Consider the following 26,874-nt stretch of genomic DNA (forward strand, 5'->3'; position numbering starts at 1 on the left):
GTTGATGTTTCTACCACCAGCTTCCCAAGGCCATTTTCTCAGGCACTGGGACTGTATGCATGCATGTCTTTGAGGACTTTTAGGACATTTTAGAACTTAGTTTGACACCTGTGTGCGTTTGTTTGGTTTACTTTTCTTTTATATGGTTATCAGTACTTTACTGTTTAAATGATTCTAGATTTGAATTAGAGACACAGTCAAGACATATACACTCACCTAAAGGATTATTAGGAACACCATACTAATACTGTGTTTGACCCCCTTTCGCCTTCAGAACTGCCTTAATTCTACGTGGCATTGATTCAACAAGGTGCTGAAAGCATTCTTTAGAAATGTTGGCCCATATTGATAGGATAGCATCTTGCAGTTGATGGAGATTTGTGGGATGCACATCCAGGGCACGAAGCTCCCGTTCCACCACATCCCAAAGATGCTCTATTGGGTTGAGATCTGGTGACTGTGGGGGCCAGTTTAGTACAGTGAACTCATTGTCATGTTCAAGAAACCAATTTGAAATGATTGGACCTTTGTGACATGGTGCATTATCCTGCTGGAAGTAGCCATCAGAGGATGGGTACATGGTGGTCATAAAGGGATGGACAAGGTCAGAAACAATGCTCAGGTAGGCCGTGGCATTTAAACGATGCCCAATTGGCACTAAGGGGCCTAAAGTGCCAAGAAAACATCCCCCACACCATTACACCACCACCACCAGCCTGCACAGTGGTAACAAGGCATGATGGATCCATGTTCTCATTCTGTTTACGCCAAATTCTGACTCTACCATCTGAATGTCTCAACAGAAATCGAGACTCATCAGACCAGGCAACATTTTTCCAGTCTTCAACTGGACCCGATGGGGTCTTCTGCTGTTGTAGCCCATCCGCCTCAAGGTTGTACGTGTTGTGGCTTCACAAATGCTTTGCTGCATACCTCGGTTGTAACGAGTGGTTATTTCAGTCAAAGTTGCTCTTCTATCAGCTTGAATCAGTCGGCCCATTCTCCTCTGACCTCTAGCATCAACAAGGCATTTTCGCCCACAGGACTGCCGCATACTGGATGTTTTTCCCTTTTCACACCATTCTTTGTAAACCCTAGAAATGGTTGTGCGTGAAAATCCCAGTAACTGAGCAGATTTTGAAATACTCAGACCGGCCCGTCTGGCACCAACAACCATGCCACGCTCAAAATTGCTTAAATCACCTTTCTTTCCCATTCAGACATTCAGTTTGGAGTTCAGGAGATTGTCTTGACCAGGACCACACCCCTAAATGCATTGAAGCAACTGCCATGTGATTGGTTGGTTAGATAATTGCATTAATGAGAAATTGAACAGGTGTTCCTAATAATCCTTTAGGTGAGTGTATGTTGATCATTCAGAGACTTTGATTTCACACGGGTCACCTGCTACTTGTCAAACATGTCAAACTGATTTAATAATAACATTATTAATTATAATAATAACAATACAAATAAAATACGAATTTCCAGAACGATTTACTTTTGCAAATAGTGTATCTGTCTTCAAGGATGGAGTTTTTCTAAAAATGTAACTAACGTTTTTATAATTCAGAAAGGCATTTTTCTGCGTGCGTTTCCCTAGATGTTAATTCCTACTGTCTCTTTAAAAGCACCTGTACGCTTTCTTGTCTCTCTCAAAATCTTTGTGCTGTTAGTTTCTTTCCCATAAAGACTACAAATCCCAGAAACTCATCTGAGCCAAACTCGCCTTCAACAGGCTGTGTTGTGACGTATGACAGGACCGTCATGGAATTCGCTCAGTGATTGGTTGACAGGCTGCCAATCTTAACATGTGCAGCCAATGGGCTTTCGATTCCGCTGGAAGCAGTGTCGGCCATGTTGTGTCCCGGGGGACGCAGAGATTGTTTGGGAAGGAATCGGGAAGCGGTCTTCATCCGGATTACGAAACGGGAATCTGTGCCCTGAGCTTCGACTGGACCGCCGGGCGGAACAACGGAACCCATCGCCATGAGCCGTCCGTCCTCAGCGGGCGGAGCGGGCGGAGGACTCGGAGCTGGGAAAGCGGGCGGCGGAAAGCACGGAGGCTCGGTCGGGGCTGCCGCCGCCGCCGCTGCCGCTGCCGCCGCGGCCGCAGCAGCCGCCGCCGCCGCCGCCGCCGCCGCCGGAGTGTCTGGGTCGGCGGCCGTCTCTGGCTCGGCCACCCCCGTCGCTGCTGCCGCCCTGCCCGCCGCTGCCCTCCCGGCCCAAGCGGCGGAGTTGACAGCTCTGTTCGAGTGCCCGGTGTGTTTCGACTACGTGCTGCCGCCGATCTTGCAGTGCCAGGCCGGCCATTTGGTCTGCAACCAGTGCCGGCAGAAGCTGAGCTGCTGTCCGACCTGTCGCGGCCCTCTGACGCCCAGCATCAGGAACTTAGCCATGGAGAAAGTGGCCTCGACACTTCCCTTTCCCTGCAAGGTAAGTCCGGACTTGGCCCCTTATTTACAGCACCTAGTGGCGGTCATTACTGCCCTGCTCCTCACCCAGCTCGGGCTGAGACCCCCCGTGTTATCATCCATAATGTGTTGGTGTTATTGTATCTATTTAAAAAATCATAAAACAGTGTTATTGCAGAGCAGAATGGCTGCTGTCCTAAAGGTGATGGTAGAACTTGTCAAATTCAGACAAACTTACATTGATTAAGGCTGTTTGAGCTCCCTCAGACTAATCTGAAATCGGATAGTCCTTATAGCGGTGGTTGTGGTGTTTGATGTCTGTAGCTGTCAGTCCTTATGTCAAACTGTCTGTCTTTCAATCGATCTGTTTATCCATATCGGTTAACTGCACAGTCACTGGCTAGCTGTTTAATTATTGGCTTACTCTGATATCCCATAAGCTAGCTGGGTTCCCAGGGCTCGGAGGCGTGTTGTGATGAAGGGAATCGATATTATTGGCAGGTCGGCAATCTGCAGAAAGCTGGAGGCTTTGCGATTGACCAGTACAGTACTGCATAGTCCAGTCCTGCTTCTGTAGTGTGTCCTCCTTACTGCACCTTATTGGAAAAAGTCGCTCATTAAGTTTTGCAAGTGTGAGCTGGACAGCAGCTACTGGTACTGGAGTGGGCCAGTCCACAGCCACACTGTGACTGGGTTGGCCTGTCAGAAAGTGTGACCCTGTTTGGGAGGGAGTTCGTTTAATGAGACAGACCAGCAGTGTGTCAGGGCTTTTCAACCAGAGAGCTACGTGGCTTGACTGAATCGTGAGTCTGGTTCACATACACTTTTGACAAGAGTGGCAGGGAGAATGGTTTTACGTCCTGTATCTCTGTGTTTGTGGGAATGTAGCAGTGTGTGTTGATCTGTGCGTTAGATATCGTCTTTCAAACACTGTTTTGGCTTTGCCGTGACCTTCCCCAAGGAACGACTGCAGATAGAGACGTACAGTGTGATCTCAGGGGAGCTGAGTGAGGCATTATTATCCGCAAGGACTGTGCAAAGGCAGGACACTCTCCTTGAGGAGTTTCAGAGTAAGCGCACCGAGTACGTCATTACTGGATAGAGGTGAGCAGCATGGCCTGTCTGTCACAGCTGTAAAGCACTTTTGGGATACCTGGCTATTATGAAAGGCGCTATATAAGAGAGGTGGGGCAGTGGCACAGCTGATGCTATTGTTCATCCTGCAGAAATGGAGCACATGACCACACTGATTATCTGGTCTACTGAAGCCACTCTTCCAGGGGCTCAGGGAGGCTGCTGATGACTTTTGCTGAGTCTTACGCTAGGCTGTGCTCCTCCACCTAAAGGGGTTTGTGTTCCACGGGGGGGCTCTACCTTGCCTGATGAAAAGACAAACAACTCACACTCACTCACGCACACTTTCTCATACATACACGCACTCAATCAAATATTCTCACTCACTTGTATTTTCTCAAACACACACCCACGATCACATATTCACTCACTCATTCAAATATACTAGTGTTGCCAAAGCATTTACAGAATAAATATTATAACTCATTCACTCTCACACTTACTCACTTGCACTTTCTCTCTATCATACACACACACACACACACATACACACTCACTCTCACACAGATGCACACGCACAGATAATTCACACATACACTTATGCACTCGCATGTATGTACAGGCACTCACACACACTACATCTTACACACTCGCCCTCTCACAAACTGTAAGCACCATGATGGAGTAGTGCATGGGGAGGAGGAGCCGGCGGGCTTGTCTTCAGCCCCCTGTGCACTCTGCTCTTTACCCAGGGGGTTGCGCTTCGATTTCCCTGAGATGGGATAAAAAAATTATAATAAAAAAACGGGAAAATTGATGGCCTCTCCAGTAACTGATTTGTCATGGGGTTCTGATTGCATTACATGAGCACAAAAGCTGTCCTGATTCTGCCTGGTGTCAGCGGTGGCTGAAAGCTGATCCCTCGCCCCGCTCCCGGGATTGTGTTTCCTCTTTGGCGTTTTGTGAAGGAGCAATTCAATCCAGCATTTTGTGGATGGAAGAAAAATGCCACAAAAACCCACCACCACCATCCGAATGCATTTCAAGAGAAGGCTGTCGCAGTCCTGCCTGCAGGGAGATGCTTATCTCCAGCTCACTTGGCACACAAATCTGTCAGTTGGGCACCAGAGCAGCCTTGGTCCCCGAGGAGTCCTCGTACGGGGCAGCAGGATCAGGAGTAGCATGTAGGGAACTCCCAGCTGTGTGCGTAGCGTTCTCTGTCCCGGCCTGTACACGTGGACACCCTGATGTGTCCTGCAGCAGCAGAACAGGACCCCACCCCCGCCCCTAAGGGCCACGCGGGCCTCTGATGTGCAATCCACCCTGAGCTGCTCTTTGCCTAATTGAGTTGAACTCATTATTTGCTTAATTGCTGCTCTCTGACACACCTCACCAGCTCTTAAACTGTTAGCGATATAAAGGGGATCCCTGATGGCTGAGGGGAGCAGAGTTGTCCTCCTGCCACAGAGCCACTTGCCAAGAGTGATGCTTATATACAGTACTGTGCAAAAGTTTTAGACAGGTGTGAAAAAATGCTGTAAAGTAAGAATGCTTTCAAAAATAGACATGTTAAGATTATATTTATCAACTAACTAAATGCAAAGTGAGTGAACAGAAGAAAAATCTAAATCAAATCCATATTTGGTGTGACCACCCTTTGCCTTTTTTTGAAGGAACTTGGCAGGTAGGTCGGCCCAAATATCTAGGAGAACTAACCACAGTTCTTCTGTGGATTTGGGCTGCCTCAGTTGCTCCTCTCTCCATGTAATCCCAGACAGAGTCGATGATGTTGAGATCAGGGCTCTGTGGGGGCCATAGCATCACTTCCAGGACTCCTTGTTCTTCTTTACGATGAAGATAGTTCTTAATGACTGTCACTGTATGTCTGGGGTCGTTGTCATGCTACAGAATAAATGTGGGGCCAATCAGATGCCTCCCTGATGGGATTGCATGATGGATAAGTATCTGCCTGTACTTAGCACTGAGGAGGCCATTCATTCTGACCAAATCCCCAACTCCATTTGCAGAAATGAAGCCCCAAACTTGCAAGGAACCTCCACCATGCTTCACTGTTGCCTGCAGACACTCATTCATGTACCGCTCTCCAGCACTTCGGCGAACAAACTGCCTTCTGCTACAGTCAAATATTTCAAATTTTGACTCATCAGTCCAGAGCACCTGCTGCCCCAGTTCCTGTGTTTTTGTGCATAGTTGAGTCGCTTGGCCTTGTTGCCACGTCGGAGGTATGGCTTTTTGCAGGAAGGCCACTTCTGACCAGACTTCTCCAGACAGTAGATGGGTGTACCAGGGTGCCACTGTTTTCTGCCAATTCTTGCTAAGGAAAATTCTACTAAGTGGCCCTCCTACCTGACCCATGTAAACCATTTGCCATTGCCACACAGTCACACCTGACACCCCGTGCTCCCACTACAATCCTCCCTTTAAAACCGTTTGCTTCATCTGTTGGTCTAAGGCAGGGGTTTTCAAACCGGTCCTGGAGTACCCCCTACCCTGCTGGTTTTTGTTCCAACCTAGGTCTTAATTACTTAATTGATTGGCATATTGCTTTGTTAGGTCAATTAAGGATTCAATTAAGCAATTAAGACCTCAGTTGGGCACGGCAGGGGGTACTCCAGGACCGGTTTGAAAACCCATGGTCTAAGAATAAGTAGACCTATACAGAACGGAATGAGGTATAAACAAGCAATATTTATTGAATAGAATATTTTCTATAGAATATTAAGATAAGTGAATATTTACATTAACATAAATAAGACATTGTAGGAAATATAAAATGTAGAAAATAATAAAATATAACACTGAGCTTTGGCTTTGCTGCCTGGTGATTAGTCCAGTCCTCACAATATTATGCAATTAGCTTTGTCTATACAATGTAAACATAAGCCTATAGACTGGCTGCACCTATATGTCTTAATATAGTAAAATAAAACCTATTCTGTATAGTCCTGTCCTTGACTGAGAGACAAGTTTATCATTGTCTTGATTTAAAATTATGTGCACCTATGAGGAGTGCCATCATACCTATATATTGTCTGGACTGGTCCCCACAGAGGTTGCTGCTGGAAAGCGCGAGTTTCATTTCGTGCATGCGTGACACTGTTATCTTTTCTGAGCTGCAGTTTATAAACACAGTTGCCCATTGGTGTTTATCAAATGTAATAAATAGTTGTATTTCATGTCACTTTTGTCAGACACAAAGTCACAGTTTTATTTCATACCTGCCTAAAACTTTTGCACAGTACTGTATATATCATTTACTTTTTTTGTTTGCTTTTGGCCTGTAATATATTTGATAAAACATTGTTGTTTTTTTAGTTTGCTTCTTCTTCCAGATATATATTTATATATGTAGTGCTTTGGCAACACTGCAAACCTGTTAGTCATGCCAATAAAGCATCATACATTGAAACTGAAATTTTAGAGAGAGACATATTGAGAGAGACAGACCCCTTTTCCACTGACATATTTGACGCGACCTGGAACTGGCGTGGTACAGCACGTTACTACCTGGTAATTTTTTCGAGCCGACCTTGAACCAGGCCGTGAATTTTCCAGGTCCTGCTACTTGCCTAGTACTGGCTCGGAGCCGAGAAGCTGGGCAGGGCCAGGGGTAGGCGTTAACTGAACTTGTCGTCAGGTAGCCTCAGTCTCCATGCACATGTGACGTCATTTACCTCAGTAATTGGAAAAAAAAAACACCTAACATGCACCAGACCAGCTCAGCTAGGTTCCGGTTTGGTTCAGGGTCGGGTCGGGTGTGCCAGTGGTATAGGGGCAATAGAGGGAGAGGGGGAGGGAGGGGTTAGGCTGGACTCTTGACACAAGTATCAAAGTACTGGATCTGTGAAATCGCTGCTTCGATTATTTCAATCCATTTTGCACTTCTTTTCAAATGCATGGCTCACACAGTCTACATGCAGGGGCAGCGCTGGTGACTACGGAGGTGTCAATCTGTGCACACGAGTGAATTTGTGTGCGTGCGTGCGTGTTTGCTCGAGTAAACGTGGTGGCTGTTTACTCTGTTCATTAATTAGGTGGCTAATTTGTGTTGCTCGCTGTCCTCCTCTAGTTAGCATAACTAAGCACTCCAGTTGTCCATGGCCCCCTGTTTAGTTTATCAGCATGCACTCCTGCCCCTCTCCATCTTTCTCCTGGTCTCTCTCTTGTTTGCCTGCCTCCCATAGCTAGCCACTGCAAAGTGGACCAGATTGCGTGGGAACCCTCAGGCGCTGTAAAACCCTGTCTTGCGTTTAATTATTCATCTGGAGAATTAATTAGAAACCCGCAAAGTTTTCACGCTCTAGTGAATACTGAGACCGTTAAAATGAACGTTTCCTCAAATGGTGTTCGGCACTTTGTTTCTTAATGTGTCCTCTCTCTCCTCCTCTCCCTCTCCCTACCCCCCCACCCCTCGCCTGTGTTCAGGGCTCATGTAGTATTACTGAAGGATCCAGTGTTGCCGGGGCTGTAATTAATTTCACAGATGAGTTGATAGCCGGGTGATATAACTGTGCAGTCTGCTCAGTGTGCCATTCCATGACCCTGCCTGGAGAGGACAGAGAGAGCTGTGACTGTGGAGTTAATAATGGCATCTTTATTTACCTGAGAGAGCAGGAAGGCAGAAACCCCCCCCCATCTCTGCCGGGGTAACAGAGAAAAAGGAAGAAGGAATCTCATTTGTGGTTTGTTTGTTCATTTAGCAAACCAGTGACCTGCTCTGGTCTTAGGGCTGTTGCGCTGCCTCTCTACAAATCTGTTCCGATCTGCAGTGTCTGGGGGGCTTGAAGGTCAAGGGGGGTGGTGGGTAGGGAGGGAGAGAAACCATGCTGCTAAGGTGCCTGCTGTCATCAGTCACGCACAGGCAAAGTAAGAGGTAGAAGTGGGTTTTAACCCGCAGGCGTGTCTCCACACGCAGGGAGAGAGGGAGTCTGGGGCATGCGTCATTGCAGAGTCACATGCTGGCATCCCATGCGACAGAGCCCTGCTTCTTGGCTACAGTAATACCCCCTTGTATAAAGTGGCACTGGCTGTATTCATTGAGATAGGAGTTTATGCTTTAGTAGACTGTTCCTCCCTCCAACACAAATGCACACATGTACATGCATGTACACTCACACATCCAGTTGGTGTCCAGCCTTAACTCTAAGAAGTCAAGCATGGTAATGAAAGGGAGAAGCCACTGCACACTTACTTCCTAAGAAGGACTAAAGGCTGTCCTCTCCACCCCCTCCCTGCTTATGAAACTGTCTTCGACTCTTGCCCTGAGTAATTAAATGCATAACTTTTGGATTGATTCTGTGTGCAACTTTCTGCGCCAATAAAGGGGCCAGTGATATTGATTTGCAGCTCAACGTACTGTCCCGCTGTGGGCAATTCAACTCATCTACCCTATAGGTCTATGTCATTAGGGTCAGGGATGAACAAGCATAGCAGACTGATCTGGCATGAAGGTTAAACTAATATCTAATACACTGCAGAAAACCACAGTTGCCAATTTGCAGATATAGTTACATTGTCCAGGCGCTCTGTACTGTGTGTGCACACATCAGGTGTGTAGCCGGTGCTAATGTTTCACAGGAACGGCGTGGCGCTGCTGTCTGGGTGACTTATTGCTGCGCGCCACTCTCGCTTCCTGCTGCGAGTTAATAGTAATGTCAGAGTCAATGATCCTTAACCTAATTCAATTAAAGCACTTGTCCAGTCATGATGCACCTTTTAACAGCAATGAACCACACTAGCTCATTAGCTCAGTGTGTGTGTGAGAGAGACTGTGTTAGGGAGATGTGAGTGTGTACAGTACAGTCCTGAGGTCTCTCCTTCCTACATGCGCTTTGCCCAGCTGGTATTTGGCTCTCAGTGCAGTGGTCTTGGTCAGTTCATGGCTTCTCTCTCTCACTGTTTCTGTCTGCCGCCCTTAGTCTCCCATCCTCTCTGTCCATCTCAGTCCCCCTCTCTTCATCCCTTCCTCCGTGTCCCCCTCTCAGGGAGTGTTACTATGTCTGTACAGCGTTTCGCTCTATCAGGAGATTGACGGCTCAGCTGTCCTTGAGTGCAAGGATCCTCTCTCCACTGACGCCCTCAGCTAATCGCTGTCCTTATGGAGAGGGAGAGAGAGATCAGCAGCCTTAACTTACAGAAGAGCGTACATGTCTTTCTCCCTTTGTCTTTCTCTCGCTCACTCACTCTTTCAATTCAATTAAAAAAAGCTTTATTGGCAAGACTAAATGACATCAGTAGTACCAGACATGTACAAGAACAGGGCAGTGGGAACAATAAATACAGAAATAATGCATTTAACAGACATTTTGTATGTAATTGTTGTATACACAGTGTCATGGAGCTGGAGTAACGTTTGCCTCTCTCTGTGTGTGGCAGGCAGTGATGTATTGCGCCGCTATCTCTGCTGTCTGTGCGTCCTCCCCCAGCAGGGTGGCCAGACTCTCTATCTCCTAGGCTTTTGAGTGCGCTGGTGTGAGCAACGCTGAGGGTCTCCCAGGGGCCGTTCCTTTTAATTAAAGCGTGGAGAAACCAGTCTTCATCTGAAGAAAAACAAACTACCCGGTTAGTTAGCCGAGTGAGCAGGAGGCTCCCACATCACAGAGCGCAGCCCAGCCAGGCTCACGCCACTAGACCCCCCACCCCCCCAGGGACATTCAGTTCAGGGTTTTTAATTTAATTTGAGTTAATGGAGCGACTTAAGAGGGTTTATGTACTGGGCTGGGGGTGGGGGAGTGGGAAGTTGCTAGTTTGCGTGCAGCAGAGTAGTGTTGTCATGTAGTGCAATGCAGTATGTACAGTACGCTGTAGTACAGTTCCTTACAGAACATTGTGCAGAATTACTTGTCCTCCTTGATGGCTGCAGAGAGAGCTGGTGACTGTGGGCACTAGAAATTCTGCTTGGCAGCCTCTTTGGTCTGATATTATAATGCCCTTCCCCCCCACTCCCTCTCTCAACGCCTTATTAACCACAGCATCCTGGGAGGCAGATAGCGTGGAGGGCACTCGGCCGAGACGGGCACACACAGCCCTCTCCCCTTCTCTTCCCGTCCTCTTGATTTCACACTCTGTCAACCTGAAAATCTCATCAAGTTCATGCACCCCAACTTGTAACATATTCCTGTCATCCCTCCCTGATCTCCTGTGCCGAGCATCGAGCATGGCAGTCTGCCTCCACTGTGCCCCCCCCACTCTCCCTGTTCCGCTGCCTCAGATGGGAGCTATAGCCGCTGATTAGGAAAACCAGTGGGGAGGGAGGCTCTGCTTTGATGAGGTCTTTAGGACACATTATCAGGGAAGAGTAAGAGCATAGGGCTGGAGCAGCTTGGCATTCCTCTGTGGCTCTCTGTAGTAATAATGTGTTGTGTGTGTGAGAGTGTTGTGGCACATTGTTGCACTCTGCTGCAGCGGGGCGGCCGGGTCTTCTTGCTTATACAAGCACTCGGCTCCTGGTTTGTGAGTCGATGCTGACGGTGCTGACACATGAGTCCTGTGCTGTGGGGGGGTTGTAAAGTAAAGGGGATCCCACAGATTAAATTCCTGCCACACACAAAATCTGTTTTTAAATAGGGAGCTCTGTATCAGTTATATCTACTGAGCTCTTTCAATGTGCCCGACATGCTCACGAGGAAGAATCACCAAACGTTCCAGAGATTTCCAGGCCGGGCTGGGGCTCTCATCCTCCACTCAGCCTCCCTCTCTCGCCCTCTCTGGTCTGGTCCCTGGGCTCCCCCCCCCATAACTCCCTGTACCCTAATTATAACCCCTCCTGATTGTTCTGTCACTCACAGCGGCTGCTATAAATAGCCAGCCACTTACACTGTAGGGAAGCGGGGAGCTGAGCAGTCTGTCGGTGTGTGTGACCGTGTGAGTATGTGTCAGTGTGTGTGTAAGTCGGGAGGGCTGCAGGGGATGGTGGGGGGGCGTTGGGATGTGATGAAGGCAAAAGCACTCCTGTCCTAGCTCTCTCTCTCCCTCCCTCTCTTTCTCCCTCTCTCCCTCCCTCCCTCTCTCTCTCTCTCTCTCTCTCTCTCCCGTGCTGTGATTGCATTAGCAAGCTGTTTGCGTGCTGTCTGCGCAGAGCTGGGAGGTGTGCTGTGCTGTAGCTCTGGCTGCCTGTTCATGCAAAATCACATTGCAGGAGGTCAGGGCTTCTGGGAGCAAAAGGGGGGGGGCAGAGAAATAGAAAAAGAGAGAGAAGAGTGCTGATGGGGGTGGGGGAGTTGTAGAGGACAAACCAGAGGCAATTGCATAAAAGCAGCTCCAGTACATGCAAAAAAAAAAAAAAAAAAAAAAAAAAAGAAGACCAAAGTAGACACTCTGCTCCTGGCATAACGCACTGTTCATCTGTCTGTGCATTGTTACCTCCTGTCCCTCTCTCACTCTCTTTCTTATTCCCTTTCCCTCTCTTTCATGGTGGAATTCCTGAACCCCAAGAGAGATTAAAATGTTACAATAAATTCAATCAATAACATAATCAAGAGAAAAGGGTGCTGGAGATGACCAGCACTGGGGCCGTGAACATGAACAGGAGAGAGCAGGGGACTCAACTGTCTTGGGAATGGAGAGATGGAGATGGAGGGAGGGAGGGGTGGCTGCTGAGTGGGGGGGAGGAGGAGGAGGATGGAATGAAAATGAAAAGATGCAAGGGAGGCATGAGGAGGGGAGTTACACTTGACGGACAGACCCCCCCGGCTCCTGCTAATCCTCCTCCTCTCTGCCCGCCCGCCCTCCCTCCCTCCCACCCTCTTGCTCCTCCTCGTGGTTTCTCAGTCCGTGCTGCAGTGTGCGGTGGAGAGGGAGCATGTTTCGCATCTGGAGCTGAGTGAGAGAAAGAGAAATAGAGACTAACTGCTTGCCTTGTGGAGCACTTGGAGATCAACAGAGAGATCACGGAGAGGTGGAGAGGGAGCTGCGTGCTCTCTGTGGGCTGTGTGCGCTTGTGTGAGTGTGCATGTTTGTTTGCTGTGTGTGTGGTGGAGTGTAGCGGTGGGATGTCGTGTGCAGGCTTTCTGCTACCATTGTGATCTCAGATTGACAAGATACTGGAATGTAAATAGGACAAAGTGTGTTTGAGACAGAGAAACGATAGATAGAAGTCAGAGTGTGTATAAAACTAAGCACTGTGCGAGCTGTTTCTGAAGGGAAGTATCAAGTTGTTTTGCATTTTTATTTATTCATTTTAATTTCGTCTCTCTCTCTGTCTGTCTGTCTGTCTCGCAAAAGGCTGTTCACGCTTTTACTTTTTCCTGCAGCCACGGTATTGGGCCAGGCAGGGACAGCCAGCGCTGGGTGCTGATGAGCTGTGCTGAAATGGATAAAGGCGCTGGCCAGGGGAGACAACGGTGAACGCAAGCACCATTTACGTAATGGGCCCTAACAGTGATTAACTGTAAATCGCTGGAACTGTAATGGTGATTAAAACAGTGCATTGGGGGTCAGAAGCCTAGTTGGAGGGTGTGTTTATGTGTATTGCAGGATTACAGATACAAGGGCTGCGGGTCAGGGTGCTCGGGGGTCGGGCTTGGTGTATGTATTGCAGGAAGAGGGGTGGGAGAGGGAGGGAGATTCAGGGTGCAAGTGCCAGTGTTGGCATTTGTTTTAGTTTAGTTTAGTTTTTTTCTCTAACTGGTCCCAGTTGGGGAGGGAGGTCTCCAGAGCATCATTGCCTTGACAGCTTCTCCAGGGAGGCAATCAGTAGCAGACACATTTAAGCAAACGCAGGCTTTCCCGACTGTGTTGACTGTGCTGTGCTGAGCTGAGCTGTGGGATGCAGGATCTCTCCTTAGACTCACACTGCTTCTCTGACCAGCCTTCCTTCTCACTCGCTTCAGTCAGAGCTGGAGTGGCTGGGCTCCGCACAGGGCACTGTCTGTTCTGGGTGTTTATTGTGTTGTTATTTCGTTTTGTTTTGCTCTCGGGGGTATTCGATAGTAAGAGTGAGTGGAGGAGTCTGTATCCTGTGCGTATAACTAGTGTGGAGCGGACTGTTTGTGTCTGAAGTGGCTGAAACTGTGTCTCTTTGTCTCTCTCTTTGCGTGAGGGTTAACTTGTGTCTGAAGTTACTGTGCTAGGTGGAGTGTGTGTTTGTAAAATTGTAAGTGTAGAGATTGTGTTCTTAAAGCACCAGCCCTCTGTCCTTCTGAGTGTTTGATCTAGGAGTGGTTCAGTGAGCACCAGTCCCTCGTCTCTCTTCCCTTCTTTCTGCGTGTGCGTGGGTGAGTGTGGGTGCCATGCTGTGCCCTGCTTCCTGTCTGCCCCTTCTGCGTGAGCTCTCTCAGCTGCGGTGCCTGCTTGGCTGGCCACGCCGGGGGGGACTGTGTGCCACCCGGCCCGTGTACCGCGCCTCGCCACTTCCCACCAGCAAGGTGAGTGGCCTCTGACCTTCCTTTCATACAGATGCCCAGCGCAGACCTGCAGGGTAGGGGTAGGAAGTGGGGGGCTCTCACTGTAATTTAGTAGAGATGGAGGCTCTCGGCTGCAGTTTTCTCATCCAGCCAGCAGCTAATCATTCATGTGGAAGTGTGCATTGCGTTACGCTGCATGTTAAACATTCACACTCTGTTTAGCAATCATTCAATTATTTATGTGTTCATTTTATTTGATTAATTTCTAGATTTTCAAACCAGTTTATTGGATTGTTTTGCGTAAATCTTTTTTTTTTTAAATTGTCTTTATTTAAAATAAAATCACAATTAGGTGTCTAGCGGGGGTGGTCAGAGAACACCCGTCCCCCTGCTGGGCGTGGTTTAGGACCCAACAGCCAACTGTGCTGAGTTGCAGGGGCCACTGCCAGGGAGGTGCAAGTGAGAAATGGTTAGATTCTTTGCTGTGCTCTATCCGATGTACCCCCTAGTTTTGTTTTTGTGTTGTCTTGTGTTTGTTGGTTGCTGTTTGTTTTTTTGTATTTGCGGTGCCACGCTGGAGGTGACTTTCCAGTTAAAGAAAGTGCTTAGTGCCAAGGGGAGGGGGTACCTGTCAGTGCCCTGGCTGCCAGCCTGACCTGCACCCCCGCCAACCCCCATGCTGTCCATCTGTAAATGCTGGGGCGGAGCTCTGATACACTGATACATGTTGCTCATGCTGCCCCAGGTGTCACTCACCCTCTGCATCCCAATAATCAGGTAGAGAAGGAAATGGATGGTGGGGGGGAAGAGAGTGATAGAGAGAGACAGATGAGACAAGAGATGGAGAATGAGGGGGTGGGAGGGAGAGATGTTTATATTTATCGTTTATATCTCCTTTTGTAATGCTTTGGCAATACATTATAATATATGGCATGTCAATAAAGCTCCTTGAATTGAACTGAGAGAGAGCAAGAGAGCACAACTGTTTCTCCTTTTGTTACTTTATCTCTCTAACCTAATTACTGGAATCCTTCACTTATAGCTGCTCTGCCTCAGAAGCTTTTAACCAAATTGCTATTGATTCCAGGGTAGTGAGTGACACTGTGCTAATGTACACTGCCTTAATGGCTTGGCACTGCCCTGTCCTGCCCAGCCCAGCCACACTGCGCAGGTCTGTGTCTGTGTGCGCCTGCTTGTACCCCTTTGTCTATCTATGCTAGTTTTTTTTCCAAGTGTTGTTGTAAGAACGCAATTTGCCAGAACCACAGAAATATAATCTTGAGAAATGACCTTGAAAAAGGCTTTGTTAGAAATGCTGATTTTACAGCGAGACTCCAGGTCACTGCACTGCTGTCCCTTGAGAAGCTTGGTAGCTTGGCTGACGTTTTGACCGATGCCCAGCCAGCCGGGAGGCGGACTGTCCAGACACAGATCCCCTGAAGGGATATGGGGTATCTGCTCCATCCCGCGGCTTTGTTTTCTGAGCTGTAGGAAGGAGATGCATTGGGGTACCACAGGGCTGTTGTCGCCACGGGACATATTTGTTAATAGTAAAGTGCTAATTAAACGTCCCATTCATTTTAACTGTCACGTGCACCACTGTGGGACCCTGGTGTGGAGCGGGGGGGTTCCACAATTTTGAGAGAGGGTGGGTGAGGCTTTTAATTGCCCCTCACTATTCCAGTTTCACAAGTAGAGAGAGTGTGAGGGAGTGTGTGTCTGTGTCTGTCCAAGTGTGAGACTGTGTGTGTGTGTGGATGGGGGATATTGGGTGGAATTCCTAAACCTTTTGAAGGAGAGAGGAGAGAAATACAAAACAAAAGAGAACGGTGGTCAGAGAATGCCTGGGAGGTGCTGTGTGTCTGACAGCCCTGCAGATTCACGGCCCAGGTGCTCAGTGACGGATACTGACAGTAATTAAACTCTGTATCGCACCACATGTGCAGCAGATTGTTGCAGGTTTTTTTTCAGACATTTTTTATTATTATTTTTCTGGCAGCGATCGTTATTGTTTACCTCTTAATAAAAAATGGGGAAAAATACAATGGGGGGTGGGGGCATTGCTTAGCACTGATATAGCTGCTCTGATATAGGATGTCGTTCCAGAGGCAATCAGTTCTGCCAGCTTTGTGAGTGTTTTTGTAAAGGAGGGGGAGGTGGTGTGTGTGTGTGTGTGGGGGCGCTACACAATCATTCCTATCAATTTTGCAGCTAAATCAAAACTCCTTGCCTTTAAACTGGGGTGATCAGAGCCGTTTCCATGCATCGCTTGTGCTGGCGCCTCTGATCCCTCCATGGACGTTAGCCGCAGTCCGGGGACAGCATTCTGATGGTGGCGAAGGGAAGGGGAGGGGATCAAGGAGGTGTTTAGTGACAGCACAGCTTGGTTATAAATGGACAAAATAAGAATACAAACAAAATAGTATGAATAAATTACATTTTCTCCGTGTCCTTCCCCCAGGGCCAGATTAGTGCTCTGCTAATGCATCACGATGGGGGGCTTAAGACTCTGCGAACCTACAGGGCTCATCCATGCGGGTGGTTTTGTTAGTCGTTTTTTTTTTTCTTCTTTTCCTTTTTAATCATCAAAGAAATGGCGGCACCCACGCTTCAAAATCAGTATCAGTACAGCTTGGGCCTCATCAGTTCTTTCATCATGCACTACACTCACATAAGCGCTACACCTTGAATTTCCAAACGATTTTCTAACTAAACCTAAACCCCCCTGATCTTCGGTACACCATAGCTTGATTGTCTTTGTCTTGTCTTTAACTCTGCGATGGTGAACTTGTGTGAATTTGAAGACAGGGGAGAAACCACATCAGTCAACAATAGGTGCCGCCCCTGTGCCGTGGGCTTGGCATCGGCATCACTCAGCAAGCAGGCTTACTGATATTTTGGTGCCAGTGATTTAAAAAACAAAAATCAGGATTATTTTAAGAAAGATTAAGAACTTTTGGTAGGTTTTGTAGCCTGTCTAGGGCAGAGGAGTCTACCTGCATGGGGAATGAAGTGTGCATTTAGATGTGTGTGTCTGTCTCTCTGTCGCTGTCATTGGCTTCATGTAGTTTGCAGGAGGTATCCCCCCCCCCTTTGGGTTAAACATCACTGATGCCATGGGCCTGTTAAAGATGCTCATTGTCAGAGCTTATCAGTGTTGCCCGTTGGTCTGGTTGTTTGTTTTGGTAGCATGGTGGTATGCCCCTCTGGGTGGCAGCGCAGTGGAGCACTGACAGTGATGGATGGAGCTGCCAAAGCGGACCGAATCACACACAGAAATAAATAATGAATAGAGCCGTCACTGAAACTCTCCCCCGGGGGTGGTTATTTGGGAAAAAGACAAAGACACACACACACACACAGACCTCCCCAGTTTTCCAGGACAGCCAGTCAGCCAGGCAGAGATGAGGAGAGATAGAGGGAGAGCAGGAGGGAGGGAGGCAGGGAATGAGAGGGAGAAGGAGAGACCGAGCGAGCAAGCGAGAGTGAGTGAGTAAGAGTTGGTGAGAAGGAGTCAAAGGGACACTGACTGAGTGAGGGAGTGATTTTTGGTGTGGAGGGGAAGGTTGATCTCACCTTTGCCTCCCTGACGGAAAACAACGGTGAGCATTTCCCAATTTCTGCCCCCCCCGTGTCACTGACCTCCACATGACCTCCAGCACGAACAGCCAGTCGATACACCATCCACTTAATGCTGGAGCAGCTCGATACCTCTCTCCATCCTGCTGAGCTCACCATTTACAGCCAAGTGTATCACTCACTCATTTGTTTGTTTCTTTATTTCTTCATTTTGTTGTCTGACAGTTTTATCCAAGGTGACTTTTATATACTGTTCAGCCTGGAGCGAACAGGGAAAACCCCAGTGCCACACAGTGGGGTACACCTTGTCTGTGTATTCCAGAGCAGAACATCTCGGACTCATGCAGGAGCTGGGCTGATCGACCATGATCTCTGTGTGAATTTAATGATTGGGATGTGTATGGGGAGGGGGGAAACTCTGCATAATAATTAAATTTGGCTTCACAGTGCCATTGGGGGTTGTGCTCAGAGCATCGTTTCAAGTAATTTATTGATGAAATTAGGGTTATATTTTGGTCTGGTCTAGGATTAGGGTTTGAGTCCATAGAAAACTCAGACTTTCGTTAATGTTGGACTTGCTTCGCTACTGCCTGAATCGTGTATAGATTTGTATGGGCCTAGCTTGTGTTTTTGGTGTTGGATTGGCTGCGGTTCGGGCTGCTGTTATGGGTTACAATGGTAACCTATTGATGTAATACAATTGTTTTTACTGTCGATTCTGTCTGTTTGGCACTACACAGCTCAATCATGGTTCAAAATAAAGATTATGATTAATATTTAGGTGTTAAGACCAACTAATAGGTATACCTGTGTTTGGACATTTGCTAGACAATCCTAATCTTTCCACACAAAGTAGATAATGGAGTTTGCAGAATTGATCAGAAAATCCATCCATGCAGGGCAGCAAAGCAACTGGCAAATAGGACCTGAGGTGCAGGATTACAGTACATTTCAGTGATACAGTGAGTGTGAGAGCGCTCTCACAGTATGCATGCACGTGTGCGTGTGTGCTTGGTGGGAGGACTGAGTGAGAGGGACTGAGGCCAGTTAAGCCTTTTCTGTCATCACCTTTGAAAGCAGTCGGTGAAGTCCAGGAGACAGAGTACTCTTCTGGAATGGTTTAATTAATCTTCCACTGATCGACCCAAGAAGACATACTCATAAACGCTCTCTCTCTCTCTCACACACACACACAACACACACACACTCTCACACAATCTCTCTTCCACACTCATACACATTCACACTCACCCTCACAGATGAATCCCTCCAGCTGTCGATTGAATATTAGGATTCATTTTGTAATTGCATTCTGCAGACAAGATTCAACTCTGTCTGTTGGTGTTTCTTGTGGGTTTCTTGTGGGCTTTTTTGTTTGCAGTATTAGAGTCCCTCAGGCATACTGAGTGAGTCAGAGTGGTGTTCTGTCCACAGAGCGCACTTACTAACTAATCTTTCTTTCTCTCTCTCTCTCTCTCTCCCCATTCCCTCTCTCACTTCCTGTATCCACCCTTTATTCTCACCCATACACTTCCTGCTGTTTCCCTCCACCCTCCTGTCTCGCATCTCCCTCTTCCTGGCATTTTTCCTCTCTTCCTCCTTCCCTTTCCTCTGCCATTCCCACCTCTTCGCTCTCCCTCCTTTACTTCTCTCATATCTCCTCTGCTTCCCCTCACACCTCCACCTCCTCTCCCCTCTAGTACGCCTCAGCGGGCTGCCTGCTGTCCCTGCACCACAGCGAGAAACCAGAGCATGAGGAGGTGTGCGAGTTCCGGCCTTACACCTGCCCCTGCCCGGGCGCTTCCTGCAAGTGGCAGGGCTCCCTGGAGGCGGTGATGCCCCACCTGATGCACGCCCACAAGTCCATCACCACCCTGCAGGGCGAGGACATTGTGTTCCTGGCCACGGACATCAACCTGCCGGGTGCAGTGGACTGGGTGATGATGCAGTCCTGCTTCGGCCACCACTTCATGCTGGTGCTGGAGAAACAGGAGAAGTACGAGGGCCACCAGCAGTTCTTCGCCATCGTGCTGCTCATCGGCACTCGGAAGCAGGCCGAGAACTTTGCCTACCGCCTGGAGTTGAACGGCAGCCGGCGCAGGCTCACCTGGGAGGCCACGCCCCGCTCCATCCACGACGGCGTGGCGGCTGCCATCATGAATAGTGACTGCCTGGTGTTCGACACCTCCATCGCGCACCTCTTTGCGGACAACGGCAACCTAGGCATCAATGTCACCATCTCCATGTGCTGAGCTGCCCCCTTCCCCTGCCACCACTGCCCACCCCACCCCACCTACCTACCTGCCCAGCCCAACCCCATCCCCTACAGACCCTCACTGGCTGTTGGGTCAAGCAGGCCTGAGCTAACTCAGAGAAAAAAAATATTAAAAAGACATTAAATAATAATGACAGTACAGGGGAGGAACTTTTTAGCTTTTAAGGATGGCTTTTTTTTGTGTACAGGGGAGAAGTGTAGAGCAAGCGGAGACAAGGTGTATATGTATACTTTTAAGAGTGGAGATCTGGGGAGTGGGGGGTGGGGTTGTTGGCGGGCGTGCAAGTCTGGTCGGCACATCCGTGTGTTTGGGACTGGAGGCTGCAGAAGAAGGAGACGGCACGAGTCTAGACTGGACTGGACTAGACTAGCCCTGGGCAGTTTCCACACTAAGACTGGGCCTGGTTGCAGACATGTTGTCCCACGTGGTTGTGGTGTTTTTTTTAATATTGCAGAAGAGGGGGTTGGGGGCGGGCTCCACAGACTGCTGAGATGAGCCTGCTTTGGGGGGGGTGAGTTTGTCTGGCCAGTGCCCCAGGCAGAGAGGCAGGGCACTGAGCTGAGGGTACGGACGGGAGTTGCATGCGGGTATTTGAACACAGGTGAGACGTTGCCCAGGTGTGCCCAACACAGCAGGGTTGAGGGGCAAAGTTATCTTGCCCGTGCACTGGAAGCACTGTCTGTCACCCGGCTGGACACGAGGTAGCAGAGATGTGAAACGAAAACGCTCCAGGACTGACCTGTGCATTTTACAGCCACGCCAGACTCCAAAGCTTTTTATTACGATTATGATATAATTTTTTATTCCTTTTTTGGGCCCCAATGAATTATTTATTGTCGCCGGGGCTTTACTACTCTCATCCGTTTTTATCCAACAGCCGTTTAATCTGCGGTCACCTTGTCCCTACAGACTAGAGGACACATCGCCCTGGTTGCATTGAATGAAACGAGCGCTCTCTCCTCGGGGCAGAGGCATCACAGGCCGGCCAAACCACTGACCAGTCCCAGAGAGTCCAGGGGCCAGAGCTGCTTACGGTGACGGGAGGCAGGCCATGGGTACGGGGGCCAGGTGGGGGTCCGAAAAACAACGCTATGGCCACACTGCCTCCTCTGCAGCTGTGACCTTTGACCATTGACACATGACTCTTACCTGGAGAGGCTGGCAGAATGCGCCTCAGGTTGTTTTTAATATAACGATGATTTCTCCGCTTCTCCTCGACTGCTCGTCTTTATCTGGACAAAATAAGAATCAACCTCCCAGTTGGAGTCTGCCACCATTGGGGGGCTCACCCAAGACACCAGGAGGCCCAGGATTAATTGTCTTTTTTTTTTTCTCTTCTCTCCTGTTCTTCAGTATCAGCTCTGCTTACTTTGGTTGTGTGAAAAGAACACCAAGATTTTAAAAGCCTTTTTTTTTTTTTTTTCCTTCTAACTTGACTTTTAGTTCTGGTCTCGTATGACACTAATGATATAAAACAAAAAACACTTACTTTTGTTTTTTTATTTTGTTTCTAATTTTCTCTCATTATCTGTGCACCTAATAAGGCCTTATTTTTGTACTGATAATGAAAATCCACCAACTCAGCACAGCAGCCCTGCCCAGCGCAGACAGAGTGGGGACAGAGTTGGGAGTCGACCGTGGCAGGCGATGCTCAGACACTCGTCTAGGATTTTGGTCATTAGCCCCTCTCTCAGGCTGCCCAGACTCCTAAAGATCCCGGTGACCTTTGACCCTCAGTCTCTGTACGATCAGGGGGTCTGTCTGTATTTGCTGCCAGCACCGCCGCTACACAGCCCAAAACGAACAAAGAAAATAACAGGAGAGAAAAAACTGAATATGTTTGAACACCCAGCAATTACAGCATCATTACCTCTGAAGACGAACTTGTCTGTGTGGACAAACAGACACATGAGGAGCCAGAGTCTCTGTCGGTCTGACAATGACCTGCAGGAGCTTGTCCCTTAAAACATGCATCACACTATTATTATTGTTATTGTTTTTTTGTAAATGGTTAAAAAAAAGAAAAAATTGTGAATCTTGAAATTGTAATTTTATATATGATTTATATAATTTTATCCAATGATAAAAAAAAAAAAGTTTTTAAGTACAGCTGGTAATGCAAGGCAAATGTACTGCAGGACCTAAGACCATAGTGGGATAGTGGAGTATATTCTGCACTACTATATTACCCTGCCAGTTCTGCCCACTTCTCGACAGCATCCCTGGTGGCCAGAAGCTCTCCCGTTCACCAGACACCTGAGGTATTGAAAGGACGAAAGCCACGCAGTGTTAACGATTGCCTGGATTTTGCCATGTCGAGGTGCTCATATGAAATGCCCTTAAACTCCAGAAATACTTGAAGGAAAAGGGTACGGCACACCCAGGGTAAGGAAGCACTGGTACGAGTGACGGGGTGTTTTTAAGTATATGAGTAAGAAGCCAAGGAATTGGGGTGAGCTGCAATTTTGGATGTGTGTTTATCCAAAATATTATGGAGAAATCTGTACTGTGCAACTCTGCAGGTCCTTATCTTCATGATAATTATCCTGAGTAGTTGTTTTTATGTTTTTTTATTTATTCTATTTTTTTTATACTAATAATGAACAAGTTCCCCAGGCTGGGAGGAGAGCCCATCTTCAAACCAGTGCAGAGTGCTTTGTCATCTGTGGCAGTGGTGGGGAATGCTCAGCCCTGGAGGTCCTGCAGGTTTGGTTGGCGTCTTGACATCCTCACCTGGGCACCATGCTGAACTGGTTCAGACGGACAGATTAATGGCTCAGTTATGTAATCGGGAGTTGAGGTGGGACAAAAAGCAGACGATACCACAGCCTCGCCCGGTCCAGGGCTCCCAGCCGCAGCTTGGGGGCTCCGCGGGTCTCTGCCAGGCAGCGCACGCAGCATTACTGTACAGAATGAGCTTTTCCACGATATATGTATTTTTTGTTGTAAACCACAGATCTCTCAGCATTTGTACTACTATACCACTGAGCCTCGCCAAGTCTTGCCTATTTTTATTTAATTTTTCCAGTGTTTGCTTCAAATCAGAGTCCTGGGATACACTCACCCACCGCCGTTGGGTCCGGGCCTGGCTTTGGGCCTAGCCTCAGACACACCATTTCACACTGATCGGCATAAAGCATTAAGGGGGTTAGTGTATGTGTCATCATTGACTGCATCATGGGGCCGTGATGTTTGGCGCACACACAGACGGGATCAGGGGGCCTCATGGGCTGCAATCGATCAATCGGCCTGTATTGGCATTGCGCCCTTCCCAAAAGCAATGTTTCAAAGCACTTTAATTCACAATAGAACAAATATTAATTAAAGAGTACTGATAGGCAGTAAAATGTTTAGAGGAAAATTAAAACCAAGAATGCTAGAAAGAAATATTTTTAAGATTGAAAGAAAAGGGAGGAAAAAAAGATTGTTCCCACAGTGGTGGCACCATGATGTGTGTGTCCGAGTGGCGGGTGGGCATGGAAGGATGCGGCACCGGGAGCTGTTCAGTGCAGGAGAGGGCGAGGTGTGGCCCGGTGGCGTGGTCCCGGCTGTGTGTGGACTGAATCTCATTGCTCCACGGCTTTCATAGTTTCATGAATGTGCCAAATTTTGCGAACACTTCCCTGTGCCCTTGTGTGTTCAAATCTGCTGCGCCATGCACTACACACTGTGAGCAGCGGAGTGGGCTCTGAAATGCATTGTTTGGTGCTGCGGTGGGGGGTGGGGGTTTCCCAGGATGAATTTGGGGATCACCGTTCTTCAATACCTCTGCCTAAAACTAACGGGTTAATGATTTGTATTTCCGTTTTTACTTTTTTTTTTCCTTCTTCTGAATAATAGTGACTAATTTATAAAAAGACAAGAAAAAAGCCATACATCTGTACATCCCATTATTTGAAAAAAAAAAAAAAAAAAAAAAAATATATATATATATATATATATATATACACACACTACCGTTCAAAAGTTTGGGGTCACTCATTTTCATTTTCCATTAAAACATACATGAAATTAGTCTGAATAGGAAATATAGTCATTGACAAGGTTAGAAATAATGATTTTTAATTGAAATAATAATTTTGTCATTCAACCTTTGCTTTCGTCGAAGAATCCTCTATTTGCGGCAATTACAACCTTTGGCATTCTAGTTTGTTGAGGTAATCTGAAGGGATTTCACCCCATGCTTCCTGAAGCACCTCCCACAAGTTGGATTGGCTTGATGGGCATTTCTTACGTACCATATGGTCAAGCTGCTCCCACAACAGCTCAATAGGGTTGAGATCTGGTGACTGTGCTGGCCACTCCATTGTAGACAGAATACCAGCTGACTGCTTCTTCCCTAAATAGTTCTGGCATAGTTTGAGCTGTGCTTTGGGTCATTGTCCTGTTGTAGGAGGAAATCGTCTCCAATCAAGCGCCGTCCACAGGGTATGGCCTGGCGTTGCAAAATAGAATGATAGCCATCGTTCTTCAAGATCCCCTTTACCCTGTACAAATCTCCCACTTTACCACCACCAAAGCACCCCCAGACCATCACATTGCCTCCACCATGCTTGACAGATGGCGTCAAGCACTCCTCCAGCATCTTTTCATTTGGTCTGCATCTCACAAGTGTTCTTCTTTGTGATCCGTACACCCCAGACTTAGATTCGTCTGTCCATTTTGAGCCTGCAATCAAACCCACAATTCCTGATGCTCCAGATACTCAACTAGTCTAAAGAAGGCCAGTTGTATTGCTTCTTTAATCAGCACAAGATTTCAGCTGTGCTAACATAATTGCAGAAGGGTTTTCTAATGATCAATTAGCCTTTTAAAATGATAAACTTGGATTAGCAAACACAACGTGCCATTGGCACACAGGACTGATGGTTGCTGATAATGGGCCTCTGTACGCCTATGTAGATATTCCATTACAAATCAGACGTTTCCAGCTACAATAGTCATTTACAACACGTCTACACTGTAATTCTGATCAGTTTGATGTTATTTTAATGGACAAAACATTATTTTCTTTCGAAAACGAGTACATTTCTAAGTGACCCCAAACTTTTGAACTGTAATGTGTGTGTGTATATATATATATAATTTGTTCTAAGACTTTAGTGGAACCATTCTTCTGTTTATGTGAGTGAGTTTTAGTGTCCATTATGGTTCAAGTGCAGATCGGAGTGCAAGAGTTGTAACCATCTCACATCCAAAAAATTGATTGTAATTATTATAGATATTTACAATGTTGTCAAGTTTTAAGGCTTTTAAAAAAAAAATTAAAAGTTTGGTGTGTACAGAGAATGATTGTTTCATGGGGAAGAGGCAGTCAGAGTGGAGTGGGGCGGGTGTTTCCAATATGTGGGTGGTGGTGATGTGAAAAGCAGAAAGTGCATCGCTCCCTCTCTCCAGTGGCCTCTGTGCCCAGGGACCCCGCCTTTTGTTAGTGACTGTGCTGCAGTGAGGTGAAGTGATATTTTAGACGGGTGCTCCTAACGAGGGGAGGGGAGCAGAATTCGATAATTACAGACAGGCACTGTGAACGGCCTGGAACAGAGGAGCTGCCTGTGCTGGCCCCCAGGAGGGAGAGGCCGAGACACGACGAGACTGTGCTTCAGAAAATTGGCCACTTCCTGCTTTTTGGGAAAGGGAGAAAGACATATCTGTGTCCTGGCTGCATCTCCGGCCGATCTCTAATGGACAGCAAAATAAGCATTGTGGAATGAGAAGGAGAGTACTTATTTATTTATTTTCATAATGTCCCCCCCACCCAGGACGGGGTCAGAACCAGTTTGAAGGCCTTGTGTAGTTTTAGAAGCATTAAAAAAAAAGACATGAAAGTTCTAAGACTGCAAGAAATTATTTACATTTTTGTATCACTTTTATGAGATGCTTACTTGTTGAAGAACAGATTTTGCTATAGTCCCCCCCATTATCCAAGGGGTAAACTATTCAGCAAAAATGTTGCGTTACTGGAAACAAAATGTATGAAATTGCGATTGTTTTTTTTTTTCTCCTACTTATATACCTTCAATGTTTAATAAGCCAATTGTTATTTATTTAATTCTAGCAGGACAGTCTTCGGTTCATTGTTAATTTCCACATGAGCGCCACGTATCCTGTTACCAGACAGAAACCAGACATAGCCTGCTTGATTGCTTGCTTGCGCCCCCTCCACCGCCACCCCCACTAGCAGTGTCAGTTTTATTTTTTAAATTGTGCTGTTGTATTATTGATTATTCCCTACTTTCCCCTTCAGACACATAGTGAGAGTTTATGCCTGTGGTGCACACAGTTGAGTAGGCAGTGAAATTTGATAGTTTGTTTTCCACACTGCTGTAAATAAAGGTTCCCACAAAAGGACAGGGCTGGTTTCCAAGAGAGTAGCGTTCAGTCTTCTACCTCACGCCACTTGCGCATATTTGAAAAGCCCGGTCAGTCAGGAACCAGAACGGACTGGAGTGGAGGGGAGAGGCCCGCCAGCCTGAAATCCTTCAGATCTGGAACAGCAGGAAACGGAGCTGACCGATCCCTGCGGAAACCTGTAGTGTATGCCAGCACCCCCAGGCCCGGATGTGGGGGAAATCCCCATCTTGAAAACACGACACATACAGTTGCATACGGAGTCTTTGGCCACCTGTAGGTGAAACCCAGGCTTATTCAATAGATAATTACACATTTCCCTTCTTGTTCAAGTTGAATTCTGTTTGGCATGTTTTTTTGTTAGTTTTTTGCATTATAATGATTATAGTTTTTTGAGGAAGAATAAGGGCGTGTCGGTCTGGCTCAGCTCCTCTGTGTCAGAAGGGAGTCTGGCTGCAATTTCACTACGTTATGAATTGATCAGTACCGTGGAACCCCTGTTGAGCAGGTGTAGATGTCTGTACTGTCAAGACTGTTTCCTTTGATGTACTTTCTCCCTCTTTAAATAATTATTTCAAGTATATACATTCTCTGCATTAGCTGGCTGGCTGTTCATGAGATTGTCATTGGGTTGAACTGTGTATTTTTTAAGATGGGTGTGCAACAATGCAATTTTTTGGTTTTTGTTTGGATTCTTTTTTTAAGTGACCACTTGTTTTAAAAGCTAAAAAATAAAAAATAATGTTCTGTGCTACCATTAGGAATTCAACTGTCTCTCTCGCTCTCTCTCAGAAATCCATTAAATGCTAATTTACATGA

General features: G+C 47.3%; 1 protein-coding gene across 1 annotated transcript; it reads left to right on the forward strand.

Moving 5' to 3' along the window:
- The first annotated feature begins 1,853 nt into the window (after positions 1–1,853).
- On the forward strand, positions 1,854–26,874 carry siah2l (seven in absentia homolog 2 (Drosophila)-like). The gene is made up of 2 exons (XM_066715267.1): positions 1,854–2,436; positions 19,132–26,874. The coding sequence occupies exons 1-2, from the start codon at positions 1,990–1,992 to the stop codon at positions 19,681–19,683; spliced, it is 999 nt and encodes a 332-aa protein (XP_066571364.1). The 5' UTR covers positions 1,854–1,989; the 3' UTR covers positions 19,684–26,874.

Source organism: Amia ocellicauda, chromosome 10 (genome assembly GCF_036373705.1).
Source record: "Amia ocellicauda isolate fAmiCal2 chromosome 10, fAmiCal2.hap1, whole genome shotgun sequence".
NCBI lineage: Eukaryota > Metazoa > Chordata > Actinopteri > Amiiformes > Amiidae > Amia > Amia ocellicauda.

Excerpts from the sequence above, each read along its gene's own strand:
- siah2l (XM_066715267.1), top strand. The coding sequence starts at position 1,990 with ATGAGCCGTCCGTCCTCAGCGGGCGGAGCGGGCGGAGGACTCGGAGCT. Across the intron at positions 2,437-19,131 it reads CACTTCCCTTTCCCTGCAAG|TACGCCTCAGCGGGCTGCCT; the intron begins GTAAGTCCGGAC and ends TCTCCCCTCTAG.